Raw genomic sequence first — 27088 nt, 5'->3', positions numbered from 1 at the left:
CAAGAGTTATAAAATTTCTTATGGTCAAACTATCATTAAAATTATAAATAGTTATAATTGATCAAAATAACCTAAATACAAATTAATAATATAAAAGGGAAATTTCATTGGAAATATATTTCTTAAAAAAGATAGGTGTTTTTTTTAACAATTAATTCTATACCTGTCAATAAATATTACTTAGTGCTGACCAAGTTCAATATCCTTGCTATCTCTATTTTTCATTTTTACAGATGTGAGCACTGAGAATTTTGTTTTATAAATAAGTGAATGTGAATGAAAATGGTTTTCTAATACTAATACTAGACAATTTTTAAACTATGTCCAAGTTGTATGACAAAAATTACAAAGTAATTGGTGGTTGCTAGGGGCTGGAGAGGGGAAATGGGGAGATATTGTTCAGTAAATAAAGAGTTACAGTTGTGCAAGATGAAAAAGTTGTAGAGATCTGTTTACAATAATGTACATATAGTTAACAGTATGCTAACATACACTTAAAAATTATTGAGAGTAAAATTATGTTACATGGTTTTGTTTTGTTTTGTTTTTTATACCACAATTACCAAAAAAAAAAAAAAAAAAAAAAGGTCAATCCTGATCCATCAACAGAATAATGGCTAAATAGGGTATGGAATATCCAGAGTGGAATATTCATTATTCGGCTATAAAAAGGAATGAAGTTCTGATGCATAGATAAACCTTGAAACATCATGCCAAGTGAAAGAAGCCAGACACAAAACATTCCAAAAATAGGCAAATCCATAAAGAAGGAATGTGGATTGATAGTTGCCTAAGACTTGGGAGATGGGAAACTGAGGCGTGATAGATAAAGAGTAAAGGATTTCTTTCCGAGATGATGAAAATGTTCTAAAATTGATTGTGGTGATGGTTGTACAATTTTATGCATATGCTGTAAGCCACTGAATTTACTTTAATGAGTAAATTGTGTGATATGTGAATTATATCTCAATAAAGCTTTTTTTTCGTTACATTGTGATTGTATTAGTTTTCTATTGCTGCATGACAAAATACCACAAAATTAGCAGCTTAAAACAACACCCATTTATTATCTCACCATTTTGTAGCTGAGAAGTCAGTGGTTGTTGACTGAGTTTTCTGCTTAGGGTCGCACAAGTCCAAAATTAAAGTTTTACAAGGGCTGGGCTCTGGGGAAGAACATGCTTCATTGGTGTTGGCAGAATAAAGTTTTCTACAATTATAGGACCGAAGTAAATGTTTTCTAGCTGGCTTGTTGGCTGGGCATCTCTCTTGGCAACCAGAAGCTACTCTCAGGTCCTTGAATGTAACCTCCACCATCTTTAAAGCTAGCAATGGACTGTCACATTTTTCTCATGCTTCAAACCTCTCTAACTCGCCCTTCTACTACTGGCCAGAGAAAATTCTCTGCTTTCAAACCACACTCCTGATTGGGTCAGGCCCACCCAGATAACTTCCATATCTTAAGGTTAACTGACTTGGGACTTAAATCATATTTGTGAAATCCATTCACAGCAGTACCTAGACTGGTGCCTGATTGAATAATCAGGAAATATGAATCTTTAGAATGCTGCCTAGAATTTTTCATCAAAAATATTCTCTTTTCCCCCAGCAATATAATTGACACATAACTCAAAAATGTTCTTAAGCCAATTTTTCATTGATGTATAAGCTACATACAAAAAAATGCCTAAATCACAACTAAATGGTTTGATTATTTTCATACTGTAAACATACCCATATAATCCTCACCCAGATTAAGATTTTTAAAAGTTTTTAAAATCCATTCTAAGGGTAGGCAGCCTCTAAGACAGCCCTTGCAATCACCCCTGCCTCCTGGTATTTATGCCCTTGTGGAATCCCTTTCTCTTGAATGTGAGCTGGACTTACTGATTCACTTCTTAATGAATGAAATACGAAAGAAGTAATGGGATGCTACTTTTGAGGTTAAGTTATAGAAAGACTGTGGCTTCTGTCTTGAGTGCTCACTTTATCTTGCTTGCCCTGTGAGAAACCAGCTGCCATTGCATGAGACAGCCCCACTGAGAGGCCCATGTGACAAGGGACCACGGTCTGCCAACTATGTGAGAAGCTTAAAAGGGGACTCCCTCAGCTGAGTCTTTAAATGAATCTACAGCTCGAGCCTGCAGCTTGACTACAACCTCATGAGAGATCTAGAGCCAGAAGCACCTAGTTAAGCTGTGCCCAGAGTCCTAACTTACCAAAACTGTAAGAGAATAAATCGCAATGTTTTGTGGCAATTTGTTATGCAGTAACAGATAACTACTGTTGAAGTCTAAATCCAAATCTTTTATCAGCTATTGTTGTTGCAAATATGTCGTATCACTCTGTGATTTGCCTTTTCACTCTTTTGAGAGTATCTTCTATGAATAGAATTTCAATGTCCAATTTAACAATCTTCTCCTGTATTGTTAGTGCTTGTATTCTATTTAAGAAATCTTCCCCTATCCCAAGTCAAGGAGTTATTCTATATTATCTTCACATTTATATGTAAAATCCTTCTGAAATTGATTCTAGTGTATTAAGATAGGAGTCAAGGTAATTCTTTTTCATTATGGACATCTGATTGACCCTCCATTTATTGAAAAGACAATCCTTTCTCCATTGTATAGGGATTTCATATTAGTCATAAATGAAGTACTATGTATGTCTGGGTTTTTTTTTTTTTCTGAACTTTATCTACTCCATTGATTTGTTTGTCTTCCTTACAACAATATCACATTGTCTTAATGACTGTAGTTTTACAATAAGTCTTGTTATCTGGTAGTGAAGTCTTCTAATTTTGTTCTTCCATGATTTTTCCTGACTATTCTTGTCTATTTGCATGTCCATGTAAACGTTTGAAATAGCTCATCAATTTCCTCATATATACTTGCATACAAACCTGAAGACCTTTTGATTAGGATTGAAATTGAAACTAGATAAATTTTAAAATAAATGGCATCTTTCCAGTACTAAATCTCCCACACTTATTAACATGCCATACTGTTCCATGTATTTGAGTCTTCTTTAATATATTTCAAGAATATTTTGTAGTTTTTGACAGTGAGGTTTTGTGTATTTTTCTTTAGATTCATTCCTAAATTTTTTATGGTTTTGATGCTCCTGTAAATGGTGTCGTTTAAACTTTTTCAATCAGTTTAATATTGGACTATAGAAACAAATTGATTTCCTTTGTACTGATTGAATATCCAGCAACCTTGCTCAATTCACTTGTTAATCCTAACATGCTACCTGCTTATTCTTTTGGATTTTCTATGTACATAATCATATCATCTGCTAAAAATGACAGTTTTATTTCTTCCTTTTCAATCCTTTTACCTTTCACTCATTTTTCTTGCTTTATTACACTGGCTAAGACCTTCAAAGCAATGTTGTATAGAAGTGGTATTCAGTGGGCATCCTTATCTGTTTCTCTTCTCAGGGAGAAAGCTTTCAATATTTTATTACTACCTATCTGTAAAATTTACTGTATTTTTTGCAGATAATTATTGGGTTATGGGCATTCCCTCTTATTCTTAATATGCAAGAGTTCTTATAATTAATATGTGTTATAAAAAATATATCTATGGAGATCATTTTACCACTTTTTCTCATTAATTTTGTTAATGTGACAAATAATATTAATTTTCAAATGTTAAACAAAACTTCCATTCCTGGAATAAACTCCTCTGCCAAGATGTTGTACTCTTTATATTTGGTGGATTCAATTAGCTAATTAGTTTCTTTAAGGTTTTTATGACAGAAATTAGTCTGTAATTTTCCTTTCTTGTAACATCTTTAAGTTTTGGCATCAAGGTTACGGCTGACCTCATAAACTGAGCTGGGAAGTGTTCCCTCTTTTTCTATTTTCTGGAAGTGCTCATGGAAGAAAGGTATATTTCTTCATTAATTGTTTAGAATGAGTCACTAACAAAACCATTTGGGCTTGGAGGTGTGTATTTTGGTTTTTTTTTTGAAGGGTTTTAATCACAAATTCACTTTATTTAATAAATAGAAAATTTGACTGCTTCTATATTTTTTCTTGGATCAATTCTAGCAAATTGTTTTTTTTAAGGAAGTGATTTTAGTAATGTTATCTAGGATTAAAGTTATTTATATCTCCTTTAACAACTAATAAATATTTGTAAATATCTGTAGCAATCTCTTCCTTTTCATTCTTAATATAATTATCTACTGTATATTGTAAATAATCTATATCGTAAATAATTTATTTACATAGATTGTAAATAATCTATCATTGGATTGACTGATGAATAGATAAACAAAATGTGGTATATCTATACAACAGAATATTATTTGGCTGTAAAAAGGAACAGAGTACTGTTATAAGCTACAATTTGGATACATCCTGAACCAGTCACAAAGGATCACATATTATATTCAATTTATATGAAATACCCAGAATAGGCAAATCTATAGAAACAGAAAGTACCTTAGTGGTTAGAAAGTAGATTAGTGGTTGAAAATAGCTTAGGGCAAGGGAACTTGGGAGGAAAGTGGGAGCAACTGCCAAAGGATGCAGGGCTCCTTTGGGGGATAATGAAAATGTTCTAAAATTGCTAGTGGTTTTTGACTGCACAGCTCTGTGAAAATATGAAAACCCATGGAATTATATGGTATATAAATTATATCTCAATAAAACTGTTTTAAATATCTATCATTGGACAGATGATATTCCTTGATCTGGATTTGATTAGATCCTCCTTTAATTTTGTACAAAGCAACAAATTAGAAACAACTCAACCTGCAAAAGAATCTTATCTAATCATTCATGTTTCAACCCCCATACCAATATTTCAATGATTACTTTCTTCGGTCTCTCAGATGTTTGTTCTCCCGGAGCATTATGCAATGGAACCAGCAAGACACTGTGTATATCATAATTCTCAGGAAGACTGATTTTAGGAAATATATGAAAGTATGTCTGTATACACTTAGAAAAGTCTTCACATATCCCCAGGGGCATAAATACCTGTTTTAAGACCGCTGCAGTAGTTATATTGCCTCCCAATAAAGGCATGTGGGGGAGGAAATCAATCGTGTTCCAGTATCCACCAGCCGTATGAAGATGTGCTCTGCGTAAGGCCCTTTGTAAGCCAGTTAGGATCAGCGTTTGGGGTGCTTACCCAGACATGGGTCTTTCTACAAGGTCAGCTCCAATCCAGTATGTTTGACAGAGATATGGTCAAGCCTATAATCTCAGGAAGCCACAACAATGTAGAGAACCACCTAGACAAAATAACCTTGGTTTCATTTTGGTGGCACTGAATTAAATGTTACTTAGTTCTACCTGAGGCTGCAGGAACAGTTTCTGGCAGTTACAGTTTCTGGGATTTATATAGCTGGGAAACTTGATCCCTTGCCTTTCCCCTTTTACTTTTTTTGTGGGCGAATTTAATCTTTGTACCTGCCAAGTCTGCTGGTGTATAATTAGCATGCTGACATCTGAGCAATAGTGTTTCTCTGCTTGTTTTATTTAGGAGTGGAAATATTTTTTTACTTTGGATAAACTTAGGTACCCTCCTCAACTTGTTACCCTGGATATGACCGTTTTTAATCCTTGTACTATGTCCATCAAGGACACTGAAATATTTGTGTCCACATGTCAGCTGGTGTTACCCTGTCCTTTAAGATATATATGAAATTGGCTCAAATCCTCACTGGCCCCCACTCCCATTTATGGGTTATGTAAAGGTCAATGCCCTCCCTACCCTTTTCTGAAAATTCCTGGGAGACTTAGGTTTTTGTGGTCATCTGACTCCAGCTCCTGTGAATTGTCTTAGGTTTGGATTGTCTCACTCTCTCACTCCTGCTGTCTTCCCCGCACCCCACCCCCGCAACCAGGTCAACCCAGTCATGAAATTCAGAACTCGTTCTTGTTTGGTGGTATGGAGGGTTGGGGAGGGATCCCCAAGCACTGAGTCGAGCTGACTTCAAAGAAAGTTTGGGGAAAACAGAGGGATTTATTTCCAAATAATACAGCCACCATAAAATTGTTATCAGATTCTCCCGCCATTTCTCTACCATGCATGGAGCTCCAGACTCCTGCATGGGGCTTGGCCTTTTCCCCTCATTCTTTATTACTTTTGCTCTAACTTCCCTATACATAGCAAAAGCCGATATTCCAATTTCTTAGGCAGAGAAACTCCTTTTCCAGCCCTTTCCCTGACTCTAGGTAACTGTCCACCTATCTTAGGACACCAAGCTAAATCTTTAGAATTCGTATTTATAAGGATTTGCCTCATTAAGGTCACCAATCTCTCCCTCTTCGGTTTTAGCTGAGAGATTAAGGGTGGGGATTTTTGTTTGTTTTTATTATTAATCAGGAAAAATCCCTAGGAGAACAAAGTATTGCATCTTAATAGGATAACAGGTTGTCAAGGTACATTGAGCCAGTCGCCACTATTTATGGAATGCCTAATATGTTCCAGGCCCTAAGCTAGGAGCTAGGGCACAAAGGGAAACAAAATCAGACACAGTTCTGTTCTTCTGAAGCTTACAGTCCTAGTGGGAAAGAGAAACATCAATCAATAGGATGGCTTCCATAAGGATGTGACTGCAGAGCTGTGATCCTAAGGCCCAGTGAGGGTTAACCTGGGGAGAGGAGAAGGAGCATTCCAGGTCAGAGGGAGGAGAGGGAGCAGTCCGCCAAGACTGTGCAACAGAAACCCCTGACAAAGAACTGCAGAACGCCTGTGTGGCTGGGGCTGCAAAAATGAGTGGTACTGTGGAAAGACCAGGCTGGAAAGGGTGGGTACGGCAAGCTCATTACAGACTTTCAATTGTGCAGGGCGCTGGGGGAGGGGGGGCGGGGGGGGATGGCAGGGCGCACTATTGGAAACTAGTAATTTATATTATTCAGAGCAATGTCTTATTGTGTGTTTTAATGTCATTTTTAAACTAAACGGATACAAACACATACCAATAATTCAAAATATCAAATAGTACTGGTTCTATTAGGCTTATGAAAAATAGTAGTCCTCTGTCCTTACCCATATTTCTTGCAGCTTCCACTAAGGATCCCTTCCTCCAACTATTCCTCTGGTACTTACTACTCCTCCTTTTAAAACATATACTTAAAGTGCTCTTTATTTTTCAGTTTTAAGTATTGTTTAGTTCCTACTATGGAAGAAAAGAATTTCTTGAAATTACCCCATGTCCCGCTCCACCCCACTGAACTCTGTTTTTACTCGGCCAAGAGCAAACATTCAAAGCATTACCAGCATTTCCTTTTTATTCTTCCCATATAAAAAAATACTGAGTCATCCATTACCTGAAAAAACCATCAATCAGTAAGAACAGAACTGGTACATTTCACTATAAGTTTACACCTTTGTGAAGACAAGATCGTTTTCACTGTGTATGTCATGAACACATTTGTAGCAATAAGGACTTTTATACTCTTTCAAGTAAAAACTACCACATTTTTAAGCTGGCCTAAGAATATTCAAGAAAATCACTGAATTACAAGTGCTAGTTGAAAGACATAATAAAGTTATTTGTACTAGGAGGCAAAAATAATCCTTATAAGAGAAATGTCTTGGAAGAAGTATGTTGGAAAGGTCATTAATTGATGATATCCTGTACCATCTATTGATGGAGTAATGAAACAGGCCTTTGTCATGCTGTTGCAGAGTGTAGGCTACAAAACAAGTGGGTGATTCCTACCCAGATTCTAAAATAATAAATCAGATGTTGGACCTTCAGAGAAGTCAATCCTAAGAAGATACTCAGAGATACAAAGATTTATGCCCAAGAATATTCATGATAGCATCATTTCCATATAAAGGAAAACAATCTCAATGCCCCAAAAGTAGGAAAATGGTTAAATTATATCTATTGAATGGAATAATATAAAGTCATTAAATTCATACTTTCAAAGAACAGTTAATGCTATGCTATGGAAAAATGTTCATGATATTAAATTAGAAAAATAGTTGAGGTCAACCTACATGTAAAAATATGGATGTGTGCATGTGTATAATAAACACATATAAACGTATGTTTAAATATGTATAAAGTATCTATATACACCCCATTTTTTTTTAGTGCATAGAAAAAAGAGCTTTTCCCCTCAGTGTGATCTGCCACCTATATACTTCAAAATCACCTGGGGGCCTATTAATAAATGCAGATTCTTGGGTCCCATCCCAGACCTACTTCAGAGCCCAAGGATCTGTCTACGCACATCCTTGTCCACCTATGTAATACTCACACCTCAGTTTCAGGACCACTGGACCAGAAGTTGTAGCTTTCTGGATGGTGGAATTATAAGTAATTATCTTCTGTTCTTGAATCTTTAAAAAAATTTCTCTACCAAGCATATGCTGCTTTTATGATTAAAAGCAATATTAATGAGGCATAAGTATTAGAAAAAAGAGCGATTTGGGGGTCTATTTGGGTGAGTTTAAACACCTTTTGAAAAAGAACTGAAAACTGCATGTTTTTTCATCTAAAATAAGCAGATACTTGTGGATTCCTGATACTTGAAAGTCAGCTTAGGACAAAGAAAATACTAGGTGTAGATATGTAATTCATTACCTCAATAAGTTATGCAGGTAAAAAATATAATTTTGAGAAATATCAAGGAACAGCATTTCTCAGTGTTCTAAGATGTTCCTTGGCAAAAGAGGATTCAATGATTGAAGAAGTTTGGGCACAATACAGTCTAATCCCTTCTCAGGGTCCTACAACCAGATTATAGGTTCTGGGAAGTCCAATATAAGCTCCACTCTTAATTCTAGCACCATAGATTCTTAGAGTGTGTCTTACCATCGAGAACGAATTCTAGTCCAGAAGTGAGTCCAAGAAAAAATTCTCACTGGGCACTGATACTCTACACTTGATTCAATGTATCAATTCATTCTCACATTCCCATGGTCTCCCAAGGCTTGACTCACATATATTAATAGAGCCTGATTCTAAAGGCACATCTCAAGTCAGCTACCAAATAATGCTCAGGTGCAGCAAAACTGAGAACTGTGGAAGGAACTATATGCTTTTACTTATCTGTTTCTACCCTTTAGACGGTAAGCTTGGAATTTTGTCTTATATTCATTTACATACTCCCAACATGAAAAGCCTGGCTCTTAGTCGGTACTCAGTGAATGGAGCACCCCCAACTGGGCAAAAGATTCTGGATACATAAAGTAGTGAAATGGGCTAGGCACAGATCCTCAACTTTAGGTTCTAAAGTTTGCACCCTTATGCTATTGGGGCCTCGTTTCGTTCTATAAACATTTCTGAGTGCTCACTATGGGTGGTTCCAAGCGTGTAGAGGTGACTAAGATACAATCTTTATACTCAAGAGCTCCATGCAGTTGAGGTACTAGTACTAGCCATTCTCTCTTTTGTAGGTTTAGCCATACTGTAAGTGTCTAATAAATGTTTGTTTGAATCAAATTCAGAAACCAAGTTATACTTTAAGTCTGGTACTCTGGTGGGCCAAGAGCCTAGAGTAGGGCAGAACCAGCCCATTCTGGAGCCTGATTCAGAATGGTGGCGATATTAAGTAACTAGACCTATGTTCGTTATTGCTACTTTAGGGACTCTAGAATTATCTAGGAGTCAAAATTTTACTAGAGAAGCCCCAGAACCTAAAGGAATTTAACAGCATGTACCATGACAATATTTTTAAATATGTGCACTATAAAACTCTCAGGGTTCTTGAGATGTTAATAGATAGTATATGGAGAAATGGGGCTGAGAAAGGGGTTCAGCAGAGCTGACAGGCCTCTGCACCGCAAGACCTCTCAATGCCTTTACGCAACAGGCCACCCTCTTTTTATGCACTGTTTTATTTAATCTTCACAGTGACCCTGTGACATAGATATTATTTTTCCCATTTGAGAGATAAGCAAGCAGAAGTGCAGAGAGTAAATTATCTGCTCCAGACCACACAGGTACCACCATAAGGTACAGAAAAGGACTCTGAAATCGGGCCTATCAGGCATCAAAGACTGGTTTATGACTACTCAAGCTGTACTGTTTTTAATATACCAATGGACACTGTAAACTCCCAGAGAAACACATAGCACAAAGGGCTTCCCAAACTGATTTGATTAGGGAACCATTATGAATGAATCAGTACTTGAGACTAGCTTTCATGTAACACATTTTGAGAAATATTGTGGGGCAAATGAATCAGAACTATCCTAGGGCGGACAGAAGGAAGGTGGAAGGCAGCTCAGAAGGAAAAGCTATTCTAGAAAGGCCATTTGTTAAAATTGTCCTCAAATTATTAACAGAAACATGTAAAATTAACCCTCAGTTGAATAAATATCATTTCTTTACCACTGGATTCATAAGCTCCAGCTAAGGGCTCATTTCTGTCAAATCATTTTGGTATGACATTCTAATTCCCACATATTCACTTAGCTAGTTCTTTAGGATTTGTTGTAGAATTTGACTTACTGAGTAGTTCAATTCATTATGTCACTAATTTTGATAAATTATATTCACATTGGGAGTATAAGTTTTAAGTTGCTATGTATCTCAATTAGCCTGCAATTTGTATTTTGGGGTGAGATAATTCTTTATTGCACAGAACTGACCCAAACTTTGCAGGATCTAGCATCCCTAGCTCCTAATGACTACATACCATCAATCCCCCACTCATTTTGACAAGAAACATCCCCGCAATTTCAAAACTCCATCTAGGGGAGTGGTATCTCACCCAGAGAAGAACCACAGGTTTACAGTAAACCTGAAAGTTCGATAGCATATTAATTGAAGAATAAACACCTAGCCCAACAATGCATTCAGCATTCCAGCAAAGAATTCAAGATTTAACATGCCAGCTTCAATTCTACATGTCTGATGTCTCATTACATTTCTCTCTATTCTGTTAATAACATGAACAGATTGAACACAAACTGCCAAAATACCATTTTTAGCCAAGAGGGCCAAGCCCTGTGTACTGTGCCAACCACAGCAATAAAGCTGGGCAGAAGCTAAGCCCGGGATTGCATGGGGTACGGGCATGTATCTGAGGAAGCAGCCACAAAACACAAGGTATACCTGAATAGTCTATCATTTTGTCAAATTTGGACTTTAAAAAGGATGCTGGTTTTTTTTCTTTTTAAAATGATTTATTATCAAAAAGGTTGCTCCCTCTCGCTGCTGAGTCAACTCAGCAATGCAGCTCCGCCCTTTTTAGGATTATTAGGACCCAAATAATATTAGACCAAAACAACAACGACATAACAACAATAACAACAATAAACTCAACTGCTGGTTCAGTAACATAGTCATAGACATGTCGGTATACAGTCAGGAACACTGGTTTCATTTCTTGATTGGAATGCCAATCACCATAAAATCTTCTGCTAGAGTCACTTCTTGGAAATCTAACACTGACTCAGCTTGCTTTTTTAGTTCTACAATCCCATCTGTTTCTCCTTCTCTGGCCAAGGCAACTGGTTTGTACCTCTGACTGAAGTGAGTCAGAACCAGCCTCTTTGCTTGGCACAACTTTGCAAACGCCGCTGCCATCTGTGGCGTGCTGTGGCCGTGCTCCTTTGCTTTGTCAACCTGGGCATCGTCCAAGGTCGCTTCATGGATCAACAGGTCTGCTCCAAAGCACAGCTTCACTCCTCCATCACCCACAACCCCAGAACAGTCACCCAAAATGCAGATTTTTCTTCCAACAATAGGCTTTTTTAGGACATCTTGGGGAGAAATTGTAACTCCATTTTCCAGAACAACAGAAATTCCATTTTTCAGCTTCCCATAGGCAGGACCTGGCGGAACACCTAATGATGGAGGCAGATAACATCACATCATGGGGATGGAATTTATGACTTGTTAAGAGAGTCTGTTTTAGCAACACAGCAAATAGCAAATGGCAAAGGCATCCAATTCTTTTCATAATTGTTATAAATATTTTACTATTTGTGGAAAACTGGAATATTTATACATTGTTAAAAGTTCAGTGTTGGCAATGCCCTAGTACTTAAAACATTTCCCAAGCACAAGTGTCAAATGGGTTTTATGCTCTTAGGTCCCTCTAAGACCTTATTCCAGTCAAGATAACAGCCTAGATCCTCTGCTTTGTACAGGAATAAAAGTTTTTGAGAATGTTTTATTCTATAAGCTCACCTTGGGCAAAATTGGAGTCCATTTAAATAATGACGAGGTACCTACAAGCTAACTTAATACTGTTAGGGTTGTTTGGATGACAAAATCAAGGAGCATTTAGGGCACACATACATAATCTTCTTTGGAGATAGAGGCAGTTCCACATTTACTAAACTGTGCTTAAATCTCATCTAGAATAATACCTGATCATCACTCTGGACAAAATATACAAACGAACAGATTGTGTTTACTAATTCTAACATATATCATGTTCAAAGTTTCCCAACATAAGAGTATTTCCATAGGTTTTTAGATAATAAAAATACCTTTGGCCTGAGTCACTTTTCCTTATAAGTCTGTATTTTGTTTTACTTGGTAAAGAAGGGAGAGGTTAGGTAAAGAAACAAACAAACATAAAAAAGGCACCATCATGCTTTTTATAGGCTCTGCCATGGCCACGCCAAGGAAGGTGGTGATGCTAGAGGTACGGCAGACCTGAACACTGCTTTGAGAGAGGTGCTGAAGACCCCCTCATGCATGAAGGCCCAGCATGGAGAGGGTATGAAGCCACGGAGGGCCCCGAGCCATCTTTGGGTGCCTGCTTCCAGCTGTGATGAACCCGGCTACGTAAGATGGTTGAAGGGAAGTGTTCTGAACACCAAACTAACTTAGGCGGGGTAGAGAAGGCAAACCCTGAGAGCAAGTGGTTGCAGCTGCGAAGTTAATACATGGCAAACATTCTTAGGCCAAAGATGTCATTGAAAACATACTGCAAGAGGAAGACATGACAAAATAAAAGCTTGGACCTAAGACAACAGCGCTACACTGCCAACCAAAACAGTGAAAGCTGAAGACAAGACTAAGAGTGTGCATCAGGGAAGCTGAAGAGAGAAGGACTCAAACATATACTTGGGTTTTGCTCTGAATAGCATCTTTTGGCTCCAGGAATTTCCCATAATAAGCAAACTTTAGGCAAAGGAAATGAATGGAAAAAATGTCGGCTTTAGGCCTACGAGATAGGAAAGGAAGGTCGCTATGACACTTCTAACAGCTTTAGTTAACAACAGCTTGATTGATGAGAAGGAAAAAAACACTTACCGAGGTCTTTTAGTTTCTGTGCATTGAGTTTACCTGGACGTTTCTTCTCCACAACTGAAAACCCAAAGGAGGGAATTCGGTGAAAGAGGCGAAATGCTTTTACAATAAATTGTTCATCATCAACCAGAAGGTATGAGTTTTCTTCTGAGTCTAACACGATAGTTCTTCCTTTCCCTTCTTTGGGAGGGCGGTCCACTCTACTCATGTCTGTTAATTCTTTTAGTTCTTCTGGGGGACATTGATCTGCTGTAGGCACCAGCTCATGAACTACATAAGGGAAGACCAACTCTGTGTGAGAGAGTTCCATGGTTCGCCAGATAAAGTCCCGAAGTCCTGCAGGGCCATAGATTTCGATAGGCTGTTTGGCGACTGTGGAGCCACTCTGCAGGCTAATCGTGCAGAGGAGGCCAGGAAGGCCAAAGAAATGGTCTCCATGAAGATGCGTGATGAAGATCTTGGTAATTCTCCCTTTTGATTGAGGGAGAGAAATGAGATTGGGAACTTTTCAGAAATAAAAATCCATATAAAGCCACTTGAAATATGCATAACAACTTACAGAGAAAGTGGTAAAATGAATTTAGAGTTTTAGTTATCACCATAAACTTATTTTTTTATATTTTTCTAAGTGATTCCAGAAGCAAGAAAGACAGGCTTTATTTCACTAGACAGTTTTACTAAGGCATAATTTTTTAAATAAGACATCTTCAAATTACAGTGTTAGTTTTCAGAGTGTCTTTCTACATATCTTTTTAATCATTAAAACAAGTTGCAATAAGGAAGTGTGCCAAAATAATTCACTTAAGTAACTACATAGGCCTCATGTGTCAAACGCATCGGACAGTTACACTGCCCCCTCCTGCTCCCTCTGAGAATAGCAAATATAGGTATTTCCAGCAGAACGAGAGTTCCACTGGCTCCAACTGACTGGACTAGTGCCTGAACCCACAACTGCCTTTTAAGGACTTTCTACACTTGACAGAGATTAACTAACCAAGTCTGAGCCCGCTTGTCTGAGTGAGATAAAGGAGGAGGATAAAAAGGAAGATGATGAGGGAGGGAGAGGCAAGGGGAGAAGGATGAAGGAGGTAGCAGAGGAAGCTGGGTGAAGAACTGAGAGGGGAGGAGGTGGACAACCCCAGAATGCAGAGCAGAAGGTGGATCCCCTATGGTGGTTTGTAAAAGTCTGTCTCTTACCTTCAGCCTGAACTAACACACAGTTTTTTCAGCACATTCTGGCTTAGGCTGTAACTTGATTTACCCAATGGTAAATGAAATTTGCTGCTGGTATGTGGCAGGATGCCATATTAGCATTTTTCTAAGATGCACCACAGGCATTTTTAAAGTAACAATCATAATTAACACATTTTTAGTATAACAGAGGCTTCGGGTCCTACCTCATGGCCCACATATTTCAAACATTTGCTGTCATAAAAGAACAGAAAAAGTTTGTCCTGTAAAATCAGGACAAAAATGTTCTCCCAAGAGTCCTCCCGGTTACTACACCAAGCCCAGACGGCTGTGGCAGAAAACAATAGATTGGGCAGAGGCTGATGTTGTGCCTTGAGACTCCCCAGGTGGCACTTTAGAAGGCTCAATATGCTCCTTTTTGTGTTTTCTTTGTAGTCCTTGTTTTTGCTGTTCTTTTTACTTTGAGAACCCTTTCATTTTCCCTTTCCTGCTTTCTGGGATGCCAAGGCACCCCGTAAGCGTGACCTGAGATCTCTACAGGCTAAAGAACTGCAATAGTTGCTGAGTCCTGATCTCACGTTGACCTCAAAAGTGCCACATCAGACTTTCCACTGCAAAACAGCCAAACCGAACTCCAACACAATCTGTAGACCCAAAGCAAATGAGTCAAGTTAATTAAAAAACTGCTTCCCACAGTTATCACATGTTCAGGGAAGACAAACATTTCATTTTTCAGGAAACTTGATTTCAGAGGGAGAAGGAATGGCAACCACAATTATCAAAGGTAAGTGAAAGCTATCAAATGAAGGAAGAAAAATGCATGTGTTCCCTTTCACTTGAGAACAAGAAAGTTACAGGGGAATATGTCATCCACAGAGGAATGGAATGATGATGCAGTTATATTCACTGCCCTAGGAAAATGTCTGCAATATATTGTTTGTATATGTTGTTGAGTTGACAAAAAGCAGGTTACACCAAGTAGAGTGTGATTCCATTTATACAAAATTACACACACACACATACACAAATATACCTACATCAGGACCATGTATATATGTACAGAAAATTTATCTTATTTATACTTTTCTGCTTTGTTTGAATTTTTACAGTGAGCATATATACTTTTTATAATCATTTTTAAGGGAAAAAAGGAAGGCTTAAACTCAGTCTTTAAAATTACGAAGGAAATATAGACATAGCAAACCTATAATTGCTAATCAGATGACTGCATATTAAGACCATGGAAAGTTATGTTTAGATAAATAAGAAAATACTTCCTTATGAAAGTCATCTATTATTACCCAAGGAGGTTGTACAATTTTAAAGGGTTTTGATGAAATGAATAGTGATAGGTTCATATTGGGTTACTGAGAGAAGCCAAGGTGTTTTGAGGGTGCTGTATTCCAGTCTAAGACTGGGGGCTTTCGAAGTGCTAAAGTCATAGATAACATTTGTGATTACCATCTCACTCTCCTCTGAGGCCAGGAATTTTTTTTTAAGCCAATAAAAATTTCATTGACTAAAGGTTCTCTTAAAAATATTTTTTGTCAGGCTTAGTTTTACAAACTGTTTACTTTAAAAAATACTATGTAAAGAGGCTATAAAATACAAAATATTAGAGAAAGGTACTGTGGCAGATGAGACTTAAGGTGGTACCCATGGCCCCTGCCTCCTGCTGTTCATGTCCTTCTACAATTCCCTGCCTTTGAGAATAGGTAGGACTTGTGACTTGCTTCTAACCATAAAATACAGCACAGGGTGAAATGCCATTACACTATTTAAGACTCTGTCTTGCCGTCTCTTCTGACTCCATCAGACTTCCTCTTGAGTATCTTTCTCCCTTTCTGGTATCACACCAAGCTATCATGAAGCAGAAGCCCCCAAGGCTAGCCTCTGCAGGAGGTCTGTAAGAGCTGTGGGCAGCCTCAGTCCTACAACTCTAAGGATTCTGCCAACAACCTGAGTGAGCTCCGAAGTAGATTCTTCCCCAGGCTCAACTGGGGCAGTAACAGGATTGCAGCTTAGTGAGGCCCTGAAGTGAGAACCCAAATAAACCAGGCCCAAACTCTCTGACCCAAAGACACAAGATAATAAATGCAAATAGGACATGAAATTTATAATCTATTAAGCAGCATAAGATAATATATACACTATTAAATAAAAAGTAAAGACTTATTCCCACACCCAAACTTCTAGCACCCACACTTAATAGTTCGTTGTTTCTATTTTAATCATTCTGCCACCTCAATTCCTATTCTCTAAACTGTTACATATTACAGCCTCCACTCTGGTCTATGCTTCCCCTGAGAGTTCTCACAAAAGGAATCCCTATGTGACCCAAGGGACATAAAGCATAGTACTTGCCCTCACTTCGGGGTTTCAGCACAAGATAGTACATAATTATGACTGAACTGTGTACACCTTAAGGCCATGTGTCCCAAACGATATAGTGCCTTCCTGTCTAGAGCTGGGACATCACCATCTGTAACTTGTAATAATTTTCCACTTCTTCACACCCTAGACATTCAAATGGTCACTACCTCCTGCTGGCTCTACAAGCACCTCTTAGACTTAGTCTTCTTCATTGCTGTCTATACTTCCTGCTTTAACATCCTCATCTTCTCTCCTCTCAGATGAACACAACTTCCTTGGAATTGGTCTCCCTGATTCTATTCTCTCTCTCCCAATACACCTGCCATAGGAAAACTGTCCTAAAACACAAACCGGACCATGTCATTCCCATGCTTAAAACTTTTAATGGTTCTTATTGCCAACAAAACAATAAGGTCCAAATACCTTAATATACCACAGAAGACTTCATAGTCTGCCCTCACTTACTTGCAATATTCTCTCTCATCTATCCTAGCCAAATACTCAGTGTTCAGGGTGGCTTAGCATTCCTCGAACATGTCATTTCTCTCCCAGGAACTCCCTTACTTGTTGTGTTGCTCACGTTCTTGTGTGTTCCTGGAACGTCCGGCCCTACTTCTCTCACCAGAGAGACATCTCTTCATCTCTTAGATCCCCGTTCAAGTGTTACTACCTCTGGGAAGCTTTCTCTGAACACGCAGATACAGTCAGTGCTCCCCTCCCTAGTGCTCCAGAAGTACTTAGAAAACACCTCCATTATTCTACTTACCACATTGCAGTAAGATTGTTTACACGTCAGTTTCTACCAATAGACCAACAGATCCTTGGATGCTATAACTCTTTTAGTCATCAAATGCCATGCACTGAGTTGAGTCATATGAAGAGTAACTTCAATAACCACCATTTATTAAGACCCAATAAGAGAGAGTGCTGAACCTCTTATTCATGTATTAACTGAATAGATATTTATTTACTAGGCATATTTACTAGGGCGGATATTTGCTAGCAGGTACATTAGTGATCACTGAGCTTAGTATAGGGAGGTAGTACACACAGAAATGACTATTGAAATAATACATAATTTTAGATATTGATGATCCTAAGAAGTCAATAAAAATAGGATGGAGCAATAGAATGCCTGGCGTGAAGACGGAACTACTTAACCCTGGAGGTTCGCAGAGCTTTTGAGGAGATGGTATCTGAGTTCACTGATGAGAAGGAAACGACCACACAGAGAAGGGATTATTTTATATAATTCTCCTAACATCCCTTCTAAGTAGAGTTTTTATTCCCATTTCGAGATGAGGAAAGCAAAGCTTAAGCTTGCTGATCTGCTCAGGTCACAAGCCAAGACACAGCTGGGACTGGAACCCAGGGTTGCCTGACTCCATGCTGAAGCTTTTCATCTCTATACTCCTAGGTCTCCCTCCTGCCGGGCCTTTGCTCACTCCATCCCCTATGGCTGGGACATCTTCTCCCCGGCGTGGCGTGGGGGATCCCACCTCTCCCTTCAACAACTCACTGAAATACCTTCCTTGATGACTCCAAGTAAAAAAGAACATGCCCCTCCTCTGAACATCTACTGCCCTTTGCAATCGCTCATGATACTTACAACTTTCTCCCGGTGGAAATAAGTTTGTACACTGTTCCTGCTTGGGCAGTGTCCATCTAACATGCTTGATGTATCTCACTCCATCCTCTACTCCCTGAACCTCTACAAATCTTTGCTCTCAGTATTTATGCAATAAATAAAAAGTAAATAAATGAATGAAATTCAGTGGGCGTAGCCAGACTCTGAGGGCCTTCCACGTCTTGCCAGGACTCCAGCACTGAAGTGGGATGCAACTGTCGGGGTTGTTTCTGAGCAAAGGCCCAAGGACAGCTACGAAAATAAAGTAGAATGAGAGACAGTCTTAATGAGATAGCTGAATGCACACTAACCTGCTTTAAGTTGGCTTTTCATAAGCTGGGTCTGGGTTCCCTCCCCACAGTCAAAGAGCCAGCACTCGCCCTCACACCGAAGGACCAGAGCAGAGGCACCCCGAGTTGGGGATGGGTATGCTGCGCCTGTCCCCAGAAACGTCACATCCATAGACATCTTCTACCCTGCAATGGAAAGATCACCTAGGGATTATTTCATATTACTGCTCAAAACCATCAAAAAAGATTCCTGAGAGTTTTACTATTATTTAGGGCAGTGAAACTATTCTGTATGACATAGACATATGCATTATACATTGGTCAAAATCCACAGAATGTACAAGACAAGGAGTGAAGAAACCCTAATGTAAACTTTAGTTAATGATAATGTATCAATATTGGGTCATTGACTGTAACAAATATGTCACACTAATGCAAGATGGTAACAATAGAGGGGATCTGGGTGTGTGCATGAGGGAGTATATAGGAATCTTGTACTTTCCAAGCATGAATTTTTTTTTTAATGTCCTTCTAATAACCACTAAACAATAACCACTCTATTTGAGATACTGAGATGTAAACCTACTATGTGGTATCTGCGGTGCCCACGGTGATCAGTTCTTTTTCTGAACAATCATAAATACAGCAATGCTCTACAACACTACGGTAATACTGATACCTCACAGTAATGCCTAGTGACGGGTTCACAACTGGTTAGGACTTGGGTTTCTGCTATTATGTGATTGGCAATAAACTGATCAGTGTGTAGATTTTTGCTAACTCCTGGCATCTCTCTTTTTCCTTTCACTCTGTCTGGGCACATCTGCTATATCTGATATATTTCCATGATGGGAGATGTGCATCAAACAGAATAAGAATAAACTCAAACCTACACATAACCAATTATAAATTAGCCACTTTGAGAGCAGAAAACAAACATGTAAATATTTTAAGAAAAAATACTGAAGTAAGAAAATTTGACAAGTGAGCTGGATAAATATACAAAACCATCAATAACTTTCCTCAGTCCTGGTCTTAACTAGAAGTGGGAAAATTCTCATTCACAAGAAAAAAATACTTTATAAAATCACTAGAAATAAAGTTATTAGGAAAGGAACAGGCACTAAAAGACTCAAACACATACACATTAGGTTTCTTAAAAGACTTCATATGTTCATCTTTTCATAATTAATGTAAATACATGTAATGCAAATTCTATCAGATTTCCAGTGAGAATTATCTCAAAATACCAAAATATCACATGGAAGAAAAAATGTCTGAGAATGAGCAAGAAAATTACATCAAGTAGTGAGTAGTGACATATCTTTCTAGATATTATACTTACTAAACAGGTATAACTACAAGATAGTACTATTGGCACAAAAATAGAGGTGGAACAGTAGGGCAAGGGCAGAAATAAACCTACGTATGTATGGGAGTCAATATTCAATGAAAGTGTAAAAAGAATGACTTATTTAATAAATAACATTGGCATAATTGGCTATTTTTGCAGAAAAAAAGTAAATATTTTCACTTTGTATTGTATATAAAAACACATTCCATGTGATTTAGAAATTTGAATGTAAAAGGTCTAATAAAATATGTTTTAGACTACTAGGAGAATATGTACATAATGTGAGGGATAGGAAAGCTCTACTGGCAAGACAGAAACCCAGAATTGTTTTTAAAAATAGACATTTTCACCACATAAAAAATTACATATATCAAGAACTCATAACAGAAGGCCTACACTAACCAAGGTGAGAGGTAAAGCACAGAGCCATTTGGGATCGCAACTCTGTGGAGAGGGCTTTGGATTTCAGCTAAGTTCGTTGTGTCTTCCCCTGAAATTGCTTCCCTTTCATGGGGGCAAATGAAAGTACAAGACTCTACTAAAATCTACAAGGACTGCAAAGTGTGGCCAGGGGAAGTTGCACTTGGAATTGGAGAGAAACAGGAACTGAGCATTCTCCTGGAGTGCAGCCTGCAGATCGGAGGAAGTTGTCAAGAAGCATGTGCAGACCCTTGCGACTGGCCGAGGGATGAGCGAGGCCGTGAAGGTGCCTCCATCAGCTCTGGAATGCCTTGAGAAACAAGGCATTGATTGATGCACGGGTCCTCCAGACAGAGCAGGCAGTGAAGGAGTATGATGCCTTGGTTGCTCAAGGATGGAAGTGGTCTTCCATTCCACCTGCTGATGGAACCTTAAGAGAATAATTCACTAAGCAACCAGTAAAAAAAGACTCAAAAAGTAAAGGACCAAAGAAACACCTGGAGAAAACTGTTTGTACTGTATGATAAAAGAGTTAATGCCCCCCCCAATTATGTAAATGCATTAAAAATAACTGATACCAGAAAAATTGGATATATACAGGAAATTCACAGAAAAAATCCAAATAGCCAATAAGCATGAAGTGTTCAGTCTTCAGGTAGACACCGTACTTCACACGTCAGCTGGCAAATAATAATGCTAGCCAGTGCTCACCAGAACAAGAGAAAATGAATACTCGTGTTACAAGTGGTAAAGGTGTAAACTGCTGTTATGTTTTGTGAGAGTAATCTGGCAATATATATATTACCAATGATAATGATGTTGTAAATAACAACACACTTTAACCCAGCAGTCTCATTTTTGGAAATCTACCCCACAAAAATAAAGGATCTATGCACAATGTTTTTTGCAGTACTTTTAAGGTGGCTAAAATTTGAAAGCAATGTGAAAAAAATCAATGGGGAAACACCTGAATACATTATATAAGACAGAGAAAGTCTGGTGTGGAAGGGTATTTGTTGTTAATGTTGGTTATCTCAGGGGTTGATTAAAATGGTGGTGGGGGGATTACTTTTTCTTTTAAATCTTTGAATTGTTTTTGGTTGCAATAAACAGCATTTGATTTAATTTTAATTTATATTTATTTAATATTGATGACTTTTTAAAATGTGTCATTAGGCTGAACATGCTTTTCTAACTACCTGGGGATAGTCAGCTCCCGCCCCCGCACACAGCCCACACACACAGATGGTACATCCGTCCACCTCACATGCAAGCTCTTAGGTTACCGCTAGTGTCCCTTCCACGTGTTACTCCACATTTTCACTTCCGAGATCAAACCTTCCTTTGATAAGTAAGTAGTTTAATTTGCAAAGGCTTCCCACTGGATTGCAGTTTGCAAGAGAGATGAGAATAAATAAAGTTAAAAATATTAAATGCTAATAAATGCAGAAGGAATAATAGAATATAATCACTTTGCAATCTCTTAACATAATGATCCAGGCCCGTGATATGCAACCCTGGCGCATATTAGAATCAGCTTTTAAAACATACCAATGATTGAGCTCCATCCCAGAACCATTAAAACAGCAAATTCTTCAAGCGAGATGTGCTTTGGTAATATTTAAAAAAATCTTCCCCTGTGACTCTGATGTGCAGTTTTAAGAACCTCTCAGTGAAAGGCTAATGAAGAACAGAAAACTATAATGGATGGACCAGGCTGACCCAAACTCACAACACAACTAGTCGATCTTTTTAAAAAAACTATTTATTATGAAAAATTTCAAACACAAACAAAAGTAGAGAGATTAGTATACTTCTACATACCCATCACCGAGCTTCAACAATTATCCATTTATGGCCAATCTTCTCTATATCCCCTACCCATCAATTACCCCCCACCCATTATCCAAGAATCCTCGTTAAGTATTCATCCAAGAATACCTGGTGAGTGGTATTGCATATCTCCACTGGGAAGCACGGCACTGTCTGGCTGTCTCTCTTTTTCTAATGTTAACAGCCATTAACGATCATTGCCAGGATGTTATTTCATTAAAAGCTGCCAAAAGGTGATATCCTCTCCTTCCTTCTGCAGTCATTAGCAGGCACCCTTCTGTAATTCCCCGGTCAATTATTTAGTTACCCTGTGGTGCAATTCGTACAGGAAAGGTCCACACGTCAGATTTTATCTAACTTCTGATGTGATGCAGTATAAAGAGAGGACATAGTAATCCTAAGAGGTTTTCTTGCCAAAAAGTGGAATCTGAATCTGAACAATGCTGTCATCTAAATACTAGATTAAAAGTTGATTTCTTCAACAAGTAAAATACAGTGACAAAAAATAAAGAGGGAAGGGATAGAGATTAAAAGAAATATGAGAGGTCAATTAAATGTAACACATGTAGCTTGTTCGGATCCTGATTTGGACAAACTGATAATGGGAGGGGAAAAAAGACAATTGGAGAAATGTAAATGCTAACTGGACAGATGATAATATGAAATGCTTATTAGATTGATAATGGCTTTATATATTAAAAAGGAGTTATTGTGTTTTATAAACATCTAAACAAGTATTTAACAGGTGAAATGGTACATTCAGATTTGCTTTAAAATAATTCAGTGGGGATGAGGTGATAGATAAAACAAGATTGATCAAGCGCTAGGCATTCAGTATACTATCCTATATTCGTATATTTTTGAAAGATCCCGTAATAGTTTAAAAACAAACCAAACAATCAAAACCCCTCCACTAAGTCGATAAGTCATCAGAAATTATTTATTTAATCAATGGTGCATGTTTTGTGATATGTACCAGGAATTAAAAGTAACCAAAGCATATTAGGTCCCTGTCTTCTTGAACAACAACAACAAAAAAACCCCAGCCGCTCATTTTCACATGACTATGATCCACCTCGGACGAAGTGCGTATTCTGACTGAACATAGCGCCCGACCACTGCGCTGTTATCTGGGCCAGTGGTTCGCAGTCCTAGCTGCGTATCACAATCACCTGGTGATCCTGGGGCCTTAGCATTAGGAAGGCTTCCCAAATGATTCTAAAGGCTGCGGGTTGAGAACCAGGTTCCAGGCAGGCAATGCCCACCCTGCGATGCCCGCAGCACAGGTAGGTAGAGCGGATACTGCCAACCTCCATTTTAGAGATTAAAGAACCGTGGCCTGCAGAGGGTGAGTAGCCAAGACCAGAGGCCCGGTTTCCAGCCACTAGCGAGTCCAGACTCCCTTCCAAGTCGGTGTCAGTCTCCCAAAAGGGGCGGTGGGCGACGGGAGAAGCGCGGGGCAGCGAAGGCTGCCCCCGCGGGGGCGGACCAGGCGCGTCTCGGCCCCGGGCGTTTCCCGGGCCTGGGTGCTCCGCGCCCGGCCGGGGCCGCGAGTAGGCAGAGAGCGCGCGCGCGCGCCCGGGCGGCCCAGCTCACACGGCGGCCGCGTGGGAGGCCGCGGCAGCGCAGCCCCTGGCCCGACCCCCTCCGGAGCGCCCTTCCCCACTCACCCACTCCCCGAGGCCCGCGGCGAGAGCCGAGGGAGCCACAAGCCAAAAACAAGGAGGCCCAGCGGTCCGCCGGGCGGCGATCGGCGCGGGCGGAAGTGCACCGCCGGCCGCGGCCGCGTGCGGCCGCTCTAGGACACGCCGGAGGTCCGCGCTCAGTGGCTCCCGCCCGGCCCTTCTGCGTGGGGAGCCTGGACGTGGGCTCGAGACACCTTCCCTGCCCCGCGGTGGGGTCCTCTCCTCCTTCCCTGCCCGCACCAGTTCTCTGGGTAGGGTGGTGGCGGGAACCCGTGAGAACCTGAGCGCCCAAAATGAAAACGTTTACTGTTCTGGTTGGTTGTTTTTCGTGTAATGTTTTCAAAGAGTGTTGTCCCTGATGCTTTGCTCATGCCTACGTTTGTGTTAATTCCTAATCTTTCGTTGGAACGATTCTTCCTTTCAGCCGCTAAACCTAAAAGTTTAAGCTTTAGGTGCCTTAAGAGGAAAAAGCAATGTGCCTTTAAACCTATTCCAAGAATACACCGGAATACTTGCTGAAAATCCGAAGCTGCCGGTGCTATACTTGACACGAGCATTGCAGACGGGTTCTCTTAGGTAGTGCACGGCATAGCCTGCTGGACGCGAGCCTGCGTGTGAGCAGAAACTGCACGGGGTAATACACACCACGAGGGGAAAAAACTCATTCGGTTCAAATGTCAACATTTAGAAAATGTATTTAAAGCTCCTGTGCAATACCAGATACACTGATTTTTGCTCGATGTTTTCGAGGTGGTCAGTTATACAGCAGCCAAACATAAGAAATAGAAGTGCTATGTCTGTGGAGTTTTTTGAAACTCAGGGAGAGAGGAATCAAGAACACTTCCTCCCACCCCTCGTTTTGCTCAAGAATCCGTTAAGTAATCTACTTTTGAGGCTCTCCAACGCCTTTATTTATTCAAGTATTAACTGAGCTCCGACTTTGTGGGCAGCGTTATTTTTGATGCTGAGAAAATTTTTAAAATATGCTGTGGCCCCTGGTTTTAGTAGCATACACTGAGGTTGGAAAAAGATGTATCAGGAAACAATCAACTAAGAAGATGAGGGAACAAATGAGAAGGCAAGAATGATAAGAATACGGGGAAAAGGGGATCACTAGTCATGAGATTAGGACTTGAGCTGAGTCTTACAGGATGGCTTAGATCAATGTTGTGGTAATGGGAAAATACGGTGGATTTGGTCACATTGGGTCTGATTTAGAAGTGTATTAAACACTGGATTTAACAAAGAACTTTATCTTTATCTGGATACTTGCGTAGATAATAAGGGCTCAGAAAGGCACGGATCATTCTACAGCTAGGTCTTGATCACAACTCAGCTGGGGGTTCCCTCCTCCCCACAGTATACCTCCCAAAGATTCATGGCTTGTTTCTGTCTACCTAGCAAAGCTTTCTACAACTCCCTGGAGATATTGTATCTTTAGAGAATAGTGGATAGAACTTTTTGTTCATTTAAAAATGTTTCCATTATGGGAAATTTTACATATACACACAGTCGAGAAAATGTTTAGTGAACTTTAATTTAGTGTAATCATCACTCACCTTCAACAGTTAACATCTGGTCCATCTTATTTCACCTATAACTCATGCCCCTCCAAAAGCAACAACAAAACCCTGAATAAATTTAAAGCAAATTCTAGACTATCATTTTATCCATAAAGGAACCTTTATCCATAAAGGATTCTATAAGCATTTAAGGATCCTTTCTTTTTTAAAATTTCATCACTACATAATGATGGTGGGCAGTTCAGTGTATAAATATAAAAGGACTTAAAAAATTACAACCATCATATCATTAAGATATTTTAATACCATCACATCCAGCTACAGTTCAAATTTTCCTGATCATTTTATAACTTTTTAAAGCCTGTTTCCCAGAAAATATAAACACAATTTAAAAAAATCACTCTTTAAAAAACTTACTTTACCTCACTGAAAGTTAACGGTAAGTCCTTAATATAGCTTTGTTATAACATCCTTATTTATTAATGTCCTAACTGCTCAATGTTCAAATTTCCCTTATTATACCCCAAATATCTCATATGTAATTGGTTTGTTTGAATCAGGACCCAAAGGTTTACTCATTGCATTGGGAGATGTCTCTTAAGTGTCTTTTACAATTTAGTGGTTTATTCTTCATTTTTTTTCTTGCCATTTATGGAAGAAGTTGGGTCATTTGTCCTGTAGAATTTTGCAGATCGTGGACGTGGCTGGTTATATCTCCATGGTATCATGTAACGTGTTCTTCTATCTTCTGTATTTCCTATCATATGGGAGTCTGATCTGATTCAAGTTCTATTTTTTGGCAAGTTGGCTTCATAGATGATGCTGAGTACTGTTTAATTTAGTATTCTAACCTTTTCTGATTTGGTGTTTTAATATTAGGGTCTTGCAGTGTGTACGTGGTGGGGGAAAAAGTGAGAAATAATTCTTTGATTGCAATGTTAAACTAAGGAGGGAAATAGAGTATAAAGCTGAACAATATGAAATGAAAAGAAGAGCAAGACTAGTACTCTACATGTGAATTTAAGTCTAATGATATATTTCCAAAAGATCAAGTATTCTCTGTGTGTGTGTGTGTGTGTGTGTGTGTGTGTGTGTGTTTTAAGGTTTGATAATACCAAGTTTTAAAAGTGCCCAATATATAGCTACCTTTTAAAAAAGGTCATAACACATTTTTTATGCATAGGAAAATTTTACTAAGAAAATACACACATCTCATTACAATATATCACAAAAGAGAAAAACAATTCACATCATTATGAAGTTTTCAGATTGATTCCTGGAACCATCTGTAATAAGTCGATTTGGTATTAATATACTCTACAAAAGACATTCCCCTTAAACTAGTATTCTCATAAACAATTACTGTAAGACTATATTATTCCACCTCTTTATCTTAAATACAAAGGTGAGAAAGGCTAAGCAGTGACTTTTGCAATGTGTGGGTTCCTTGAAGTCAATAATTAATGCTTGGGATGTTATCAAAGGGAACACAACATCATTGCAAAAATATAGTTTTAATTTCAATTCATTTTAAAGGCCATTAGGCAAAGTATAATGAAACATCAGGCAGAAATTTTGTCAAATATTTAGCTAAAATA

General features: G+C 38.8%; 2 protein-coding genes and 1 pseudogene across 4 annotated transcripts in view; 2 read left to right on the top strand and 1 right to left on the bottom strand.

Annotated features, from left to right (window-relative positions):
* Positions 1-13202, top strand: part of LOC118610046 (serine/arginine-rich splicing factor SR45-like) — a 29988-nt gene extending 16786 nt beyond the window's left edge. Inside the window, exon 2 of the mRNA XM_036230052.1 lies at positions 12543-13202. The gene's annotated coding sequence lies outside the window, so the exon portion shown is untranslated. The remainder of the gene's footprint in view (positions 1-12542) is intronic.
* ELAC1 (elaC ribonuclease Z 1) lies at positions 7238-24053 on the bottom strand. 3 transcript variants are annotated; one of them, XM_016148786.2, is made up of 4 exons: positions 23953-24053; positions 18697-18861; positions 13198-13665; positions 7238-11774 (listed from the first exon to the last, which is right to left on the bottom strand). In XM_016148786.2, exons 2-4 carry the CDS (start codon positions 18851-18853, stop codon positions 11308-11310), a joined length of 1092 nt encoding a protein of 363 aa, XP_016004272.2. In that variant the 5' UTR covers positions 18854-18861; positions 23953-24053; the 3' UTR covers positions 7238-11307. The 3 variants fall into 3 exon arrangements, with proteins under 3 accessions (XP_016004272.2, XP_016004273.2, XP_036085941.1); XM_016148787.2 differs by having other exon boundaries at positions 13198-13464; XM_036230048.1 differs by lacking the exon at positions 23953-24053 and adding an exon at positions 22391-23622.
* LOC107512854 lies at positions 19949-21398 on the top strand (annotated as a pseudogene).
* Positions 24054-27088: the final 3035 nt, after the last annotated feature.

This window comes from Rousettus aegyptiacus, unplaced genomic scaffold, assembly GCF_014176215.1.
Source record: "Rousettus aegyptiacus isolate mRouAeg1 unplaced genomic scaffold, mRouAeg1.p scaffold_m13_p_12, whole genome shotgun sequence".
Classification (NCBI taxonomy): Eukaryota; Metazoa; Chordata; class Mammalia; order Chiroptera; family Pteropodidae; genus Rousettus; species Rousettus aegyptiacus.
The sequence above is the reverse complement of the archived record's forward strand: the minus strand, read 5'-3'. Positions and strand labels throughout refer to the sequence as shown.

Coding starts and splice junctions, on each gene's coding strand:
- ELAC1 (XM_016148786.2), bottom strand. CDS start 18,853: ATGTCTATGGATGTGACGTTTCTGGGGACAGGCGCAGCATACCCATCC. Junction 13,666..18,696: donor GAAAAGCCAACTTAAAGCAG/GTTAGTGTGCAT, acceptor CTCAATCAAAAG/GGAGAATTACCAAGATCTTC. Junction 11,775..13,197: donor ACAGAAACTAAAAGACCTCG/GTAAGTGTTTTT, acceptor CTCCATCATTAG/GTGTTCCGCCAGGTCCTGCC.